Below are 7349 nucleotides of genomic sequence, written 5' to 3'. Positions count from 1 at the left end.
AGAATAGCTACTGAAGCATCAGTGAAGAAAAACAGCACAGGAGAGGATGCAATTACAAATATGACAAAAGTAATGACAATTCCAGATTCACTGTAGGTTGGTATTGTTCAACTGCAATGTGGTATGCCAGAGATGGAATGACTTGCATAGGATTTTGTCTAGATAAAGGGCAATTCTACAATGCCTCAAGTCAGAGCGCTTAAGTCACTTAGGCCTAGCAAAACACAGCAACAACAGTCTAAACATTTTCAGAGGTCTGGATTTAACTGACCTGGTTAAAATTAAGACTGTAGCAATACCAGGAAAATAATCGGTATCCCTCAATTCCTGATTGTGCTGCGGTTGAACAGTAGACTCAGTTTCTTCTCACAAAAGCAGATCTAGCAGAAATTCCAATGTTTTGTGGGTTTTTTTTAAGCTGAAGAATTTTTATCTATTGCCCTATGCAGCATCTGTTCAGACTTAACTGAATTCTTGAACATTTGTTTTGCTACCTTGTTTCAAGTTTTGTTCCAGAGACTATTCGAACTAACAGTCACCTTTGTTAAAATGACCAGTAACTGTCCAATCCTGGTGCTGACAAGTTACCTGTTTTTTTCATTAAGCTGACAGCTAATATAACTCATTTGCCTGTCACTGCATTCATTATTTAAAAAGTATAGCAGTACGATCAATTCTGAAATGTACTACTTTCCACATTGAACAAGATGTTCAAAATACTTTCATGTACATTATTCTACAGATCTCTTCTCAAAAGTGCTTGGTATGAGAGTTTGTGAACAGACTCCTGGCTCTGGATGAAACCCAGGGAGATTCTACTTTTCTATTATTATTTTATTTCCAAAGTTAAAGAGTAGAGAAGCACCCTGTTCTCCTCCATCCTTAAGAAGAGACAGTTACTAGCTTTTCAACAATCCTCATAATGCATTCAATTAAAGAGACCAAATCTGCACAAGTCTGTTCATGCCTGTTTTAAGCAATACTTAACTGAAAGCACTGTGTGCAGACAAGCCCTACGATGGGCTATCTAATCTTAGCCCTACCCAAGCTCAGAGCATCACAGATTGCGGTGCTAGGACATCAAAACCTCAAGAGAAACAGGCTAAGGGGAACATGGGGGCAGTTAAAAACCCTTAGCAATTTTAGTATCAGTGTAATTCGATACAACTACATGACTTAAGAATAGTATTAACCTTGTCTTATTCATTAGATAGCAGCTTCTAAGAAGAACACGTCTCAATGCCTTTGGTTTTCACTGAGATTTATACAGAAAAATCCACAAAATATCCTTTGCTATCTTCCTTTCCTTTTATACATTATTATGTATCAAAAAATTCTATCAACACAAAATTTTGAAGTTTAGTTTGTAAAAACAGGTTCACAAAGGTTGTTTAAATGGCACGTCCACTTTAGAGCAACCCAGAAGATTCAATATAAAAAGAGGATGAGATCTAGGGATCAGTCACACACAGTAAAAGGCTGATACTGACGAATGTGCATGTAGTGAACATGTAGGGTTTTTTAAAAAAAAACTTCAATTGATTGTTTACACCAAACTCCAACATAAAGTCAAGCATTGACTATGTCACTTGTCAGAAACAGTGTAAGAACAACATTGAATCCTGGCTTAGTTAAAAAAGTTCAAGTATGTTCTAAGCAGTCTTCAGTTCTTCACGTGGGGCTACGCTCTCCTCATGTGTTGATCAACAGTCATTAAGTGTAAAAACAATCGCCATTTCACAGCTTCAAGTTCTTTATAAAAAGTACTTTTTCAGGGTCCTTTACAAAAATTTTTCCTGTTCTTCACTTCTGCAGCTGATACAGTAAGACAGCGGAGAGATACTTGTGGCTCCATTTTTAATATCCTCTTCCTATTTTAAGAGGGAAGAAAAATACACCAAACAATTCATATCTTAGATGCATTTAAAGCAAATAAGTTATATACATAACACTAAATGAGTTGATAGAATAAAATAATTTATCATTATCTGTTCTCACAGTCCTTTTTGAATGCAAAAAACTAGCACGGTCTTACACAAGCATCAAAAAATGCAGAATACTGTGTTTCAGTTTAAGGTAGCTACTGTGACGCACAGAAACATTTTGCATAAAACTATAAACATCTGTAAGATATTAAAGAATACAACATTCTGTTTAATATTTAAAAGCTTTAGAAATCAGGAGCCATTCTTATTACTGAAATGCAAAAACCACACACTCACCCCGAAAGCCTCCTCCACCACCTCTTCCTCCTCCACCTCTTCCTCCTCGGAATCCTCCTCCTCTTCCTCCACCTCTTCCTCCACCTCTTCCTCCTCCAAATCCTCCTAAACATAGGAAAGAAATTACACTTTGAGGAACGTATAAATTCTTTGCTATGCATAACAACTTATTTCATTGACAGCTTCTGAAAGGAAAAGAACAACAACAAAAAAACCCAGAAACTCAATTGCTGGACAGTTACTAGGTCATTTACTAGTACCTTGTCTCTTCTAGGGACCATCTGCAGCATTTTAGGTATTGTTTAATATCTGATATACAAAGTCCGAAATACTAAAGACACTAACAAAACTCCAAGATAAACTTATTTCATGAGAGCAAAAAATTAATTATCAGTTAATTACAACTCAACAGAACGTTAAAACAAACAAAACAAAAACTTTTAAAACAATTGTGCCTTGCTGCAAAGGGGCAGGGTAGGGAAAAAGAGTCAAGAAACTGCGATGTAAGAAAAAATTAACTTCAGGTTTAATTGAGGAGTTGTGGTTTAGTCCCAGTCGGCAATCAAGCACCACACAGCCGCCGCTCCCGCCCGCCCTCCCCCACCCCGACGGGTCAGGGGAGAGAATCGGAAGAGCAAAAGCAAGAAAACCCATGGGTTGAGACAAGAACAGTCCAACAATTGGAACAAAAAATAATAACAACAACAATAAATTGCAATGAGAAGGAAAACAACAAGGGAGGGAGAGAGGAATAAAAACCCAGGGGGGCGGGGGGGAGGGAAACAACAGTGACCCAACCACCCCCCACCTGCTGACCAATACCCAGCCAGTCCCCAAGCAACGATCGCCACCCCCCGGCCAACTTCCCCCAGTTTACACACTGAGCATGACATCACATGGTATGGAACAGCCCTCTGGTCAGTTTGGATCAACCATCCTGGCTGTTCCCCCCTGCCAGCCTCCTGTGCATCTGGCAGAGCATGGGAAGCTGAAAAGTCCCCAACCACTACTCAGCAACAACCAAAACATCAGCATGCCATCACTACTATTCTCATACTAAAATCCAAAACACGGCACTACACCAGCCACCAGGAAGAAAATCAACTCTATCCCAGCCAAAACCAGGACAGGAGTACCTCACAGACGATGCTCAAAAAGCAAAGAAGGATGAGATCTACCAGATCATTCACCCCTCTCTCAAACACTGCATTTCAAGTATTTTGTCCAAACTAGATTTTTAGAACATACTAAAAATGCAGCTTTCGCTGGCAGTTTCAAGTGTGTATATCTATAGCCTTTTACCACAAGTTTGCTTAATAGTCACGCTTTCTGTCTTTGCTATAAATCAGCATAGTCTCCTCCTTATGCTTTGGAGCTATTATTTAGCTAGCTACAGAAGCCTAGGTCCTGCCACTGGAAACATATCACTGCATCTTGCATTAAGTCAAAAAGAAGTATGCATAACGTTTTTCTTTGCAATACAACTGTTGATATTCAAGTACTCCACTGCAGCTTTACAAAAAAAACCTCCCAAAAACACACACACACAAAAAAACCCAACCCAAAACCAAACAACCCACCTCACATCAAAAAAACCCAACATTCTGCAGCTTCCGTTCTTGGGATCTCACCTCTACCACCGCCTCTTCCTCCTCCACGTCCACCACCACGTCCTCCTCTACCACCTCCTCTGGGAGCACCTTTTTCTCCAGGTGGCCTCGGCAAAAATCTCTGAAGGGGTAGCAGCTTTGCTGGATCAATGTAAAACTGTAGGAACAGAGTTCCATTAGGCTTCGAAAATACCAAGGCTAAAGAAGCACATTAATATCTCTCTTTACAAATACCCACAATTTGGTCTTAAGCTTTTATGTCAAATTGTCCTCTGCAAATAGCCAAATAAAGCAAGCAAGCAATAAACCAGTGTTATAAAGTTATTAAAATATACATATTTGCATGAGTTTCATTTGTTACTTTTTTTTGTGGGGTGGGGAGAAGGAAGAACATGGCAGATACAAAACTGAAAAAGAAGAAGAAATGAATACTTATGTTTACAAAGGACAACTAGCTTTTAAAGTTAACAAAAACTTAATAAAGCTTTTGTTATCTGATGACAATAGAGTAGATTTATCTAACTGATGACATACAGTAGAATTCTGTTATTGAGATTGGCTAACCTTTTGCATTTTTTTAAACGAAGAAGCTTTCATGTTCTCAGACAGTTTCACTGAAAAATACTGTTAGTTTCTTTAAGGAACATAGCAGGAATAAAACATTAGAAATTGTGATTTTTATTATTATATGAAAGACACATTCAGACATTTTCTAAATTAGCATCTTATAAATGAAGCTAAACATCAGCACCGCAAATGAAAAGTTACAACTAAAAGATCAGGAGAAACTATTTCCAATTTTTCTCAGGGTTTTTTCATAGTTACAAATATGGTATTTTGTAGTAAAATCATTTTCTCCTTCCATGTATTAAGGCATAAGGAAGAACGCAGCAGTGGAAAGAGTACATAAAAACATAACTGTAAAGAAACAGATCTGTATAGCAAGTGATGACCCCTTTAGCCCCAGGGTGACCTCAAGGCTTATCTGGAACAATTTACATGCTGCAGGGGCTCTGCTAGTGCTGCTGTGAACTGGCTGTGGAAAGGTAAGAGCCAGCAGGGACTGCTGGACCAACTACATGCCCAGGCTCACCCTACAGTGAAGTGGCAGACACTCTCTGTAACCCCATATGCAGTCTTGTATGAATTCTTTGGCTCTCCAGTATGCAAGGACTTTGGTACGCAGTTCCTAAGATCAAAAAGAGCTGCTGGCCAACTCTGCTTAATTAAAACTCAAGATTAAATGGGGAAACAAGGAGCTGCAAAAACCAGTAACATATCTTCTTAATATGTTATTGTAGGAAGAAAACAAGTTTCCGAAATTCAAATAATTCTGATACAAAAAGTAAATCCGCCAGTTAATACATTCAGAGCACGAGCGTGACTTAAACCTGCACCTTTTACTTCACATTTAATGTGGGAGAGAAAAATGCATGCAGCTAGTTACTGATGCTCAACCAACCAACACAGGCTAAGTCTTACTGGCATGTTACAGGGTTACTCCCCCAGTTCTCTCGCTTTTGTCACAGAATCAGTCAATCTGGCAGTGACAACAGAATGGACCCAGTGCCTCTGTCTCAACAAGCTTGCTTTACAAGAGGATGTCCTAGCACAAGCCCACTTTTATTGGCAGTTTACATAATAAGCTGGACATGAGCAAGAGGACATCCTAGCATAAACTCACCTTTATAATTAAATAATAAGCTGGAGCTCAAGCAAGGTCCCCTAATGCATTAAAAAAAACCCACTCCCTTGATCCAACTCTGCTATAGGTGAGTAACCTATAGCAGAAAATTGGGTCAGGTAGCTAGAAAAAGTAACATCTCGAACCACCATGGATCCAAAAGACATCTGCCAGTACTGGTACTGACTGAAAACCTCTGCCTGACATAAGGTACTCCATCATATTGAAAAAGCTTTAAGATAGGCACTTCATGTGAATGAGGCACCTACTGACACCAACAGTTGCAGCTAGACTTGTGACTGTTCACATCTAACTGGCAGCCAAGCCTTGAGCTATTTTAAAATCCTAGAAAAAGTCCATTTAATAATCAATCAGCCTTTAAAAAACAAATATTGTACATCACACATTTTTTTGAAGGATACAAAATCTCTCAGCTGTCCAAAGATTTCATCCACTTTGCCAATCTGTTCCTTATTATCCAAGTACACTGGGGCATTGAAATAAGGCACCTTGTTTTCTTCTGTTTTACATTTACAAACAATGTCATCTTCACACGGATGCATGAACTCTCCCAATACTGAAATAAAGAACAAACAAGCTAAAGATCTGGAGCAGTCATTCTAAATTAAATAAATATAATCTCTTCATGTAACTTACAAACTACCCTTTCTGGAGGCCCCTGGTCATATCCGCCTCTGTTGAAGCTTCCTCTTCCACCTCCTCGTCCAAAGCCACCTCGTCCACCACGATTAAAGCCACCTCTGTCACCGCCACCTCCTCCACGATTGAAGCCACCTCCTCTTCCTCCTCCACCTCCTCTCCCACGAAAAGACATTCTCTACTACCTCCTAAATTGTGGACAAAAATTAGTTCAGATGTAAAAAATACTTCACATTTGATTTGCTGTACAAGTTACAGTCTCCTGACAGCCTTGTTTGTAAATTTAATGGTTAGCCGTTTCAGTCCTCACTAAAAACATGCAGGCACATGAAAAGTCCAGTTTACACCTAAGATGTCATCCACTGCAATGCCTACCTGCAAAAAGTGACTAGCAGTGGCGGCACGTTTTCCACTCACATGTATGAGGGCTGAACGCGACAGCCTCCAGCCCTAGGAGAAGACTGTGCAGCCCTCCGGCGCCAGCCCCGCGAAGGAGCGGCACAAAGTGAGAACACACTCGGCGCACATCCACAGCGCCTTTTCCAGGCACTTCACGGGGCCCACGGGGCACCGCCTGCAGCCTGGGCATGGGGATCCCCGCCAAGGGCGCCCGCCCCCGGACCCCGGACCCCGGCCCGGCCCTCCCTCAGGGCTGCCACCGGCCTGGAGGGCTGCGGGGCAGGAGGGGCGGCAGCCCCGCCCGCAGCGCGCACCGGGCGCTGAGGAACGACCAACGGCCGCTAACGGCTCTGCGCCCCCTCCCGCGTGCCCCCACCGCCTCGAGCCCGGCCCCCTCCCACCCAGCCTACCTCCACGTGCGCGCCGTCCTTCTCGCCACCCGCGGCCGCCTGCGTCAGCAGCGGAAACCGCCCACGCGCCGGAAAGGAGGCTGCCTGTCGTAAATGAAACGGCACCTCCGACCGGCACCGTCGCAAGAGGAGCCCCCGGCAGGCCATCCCCCGGCAGGCCATCCTCCCGGCACGCCGCAGCTCCCGCTGTCCCAAGCGAGCGGCCGCCGCTGTGGCCGGGCACACGGCTGGCTCGAGCGGCGGGCGGCCCGCGCCGCTGGCAAGTACGGATTCCCCGTGTAAAAGAGAGGCTGCGGGAGGGGCCGAGGCGCCCAGAGAGCCTCGCAGCGGCGCGGGCTTCCCCGCCCCCGGCTGGGCGTGCGTG

At 42.9% G+C, this 7349-nt stretch overlaps 1 protein-coding gene across 4 annotated transcripts in view; it reads right to left on the bottom strand.

Annotated features, from left to right (window-relative positions):
• The window catches only part of GAR1 (GAR1 ribonucleoprotein), a 48064-nt gene that overhangs the window by 21528 nt on the left and 19187 nt on the right, over positions 1 to 7349 (bottom strand). The window contains exons 1-7 of one of the 4 annotated variants that reach the window (XR_012775586.1): positions 6986 to 7330; positions 6174 to 6364; positions 5939 to 6093; positions 4397 to 4456; positions 3854 to 3989; positions 2223 to 2327; positions 1601 to 1871 (exon numbers count right to left, since the gene is read on the bottom strand). Coding sequence is in view for 3 of the 4 variants with exons in the window: in XM_075500739.1 (XP_075356854.1) it covers positions 1858 to 1871; positions 2223 to 2327; positions 3854 to 3989; positions 4397 to 4456; positions 5939 to 6093; positions 6174 to 6351 (648 nt within the window). In the remaining variant the exon portion in view is untranslated. Of the gene's footprint in view, positions 1 to 2; positions 1872 to 2222; positions 2328 to 3853; positions 3990 to 4396; positions 4457 to 5938; positions 6094 to 6173; positions 6365 to 6551; positions 6787 to 6985; positions 7331 to 7349 lie in introns of those variants that run through there. The other 3 variants (XM_075500739.1, XM_075500741.1, XM_075500740.1) reach the window with 3 other exon arrangements.

The sequence above is a fragment of the Mycteria americana genome, chromosome 4 (assembly GCF_035582795.1).
Source record: "Mycteria americana isolate JAX WOST 10 ecotype Jacksonville Zoo and Gardens chromosome 4, USCA_MyAme_1.0, whole genome shotgun sequence".
Lineage (NCBI taxonomy): Eukaryota > Metazoa > Chordata > Aves > Ciconiiformes > Ciconiidae > Mycteria > Mycteria americana.
The sequence above is the reverse complement of the archived record's forward strand: the minus strand, read 5'-3'. Positions and strand labels throughout refer to the sequence as shown.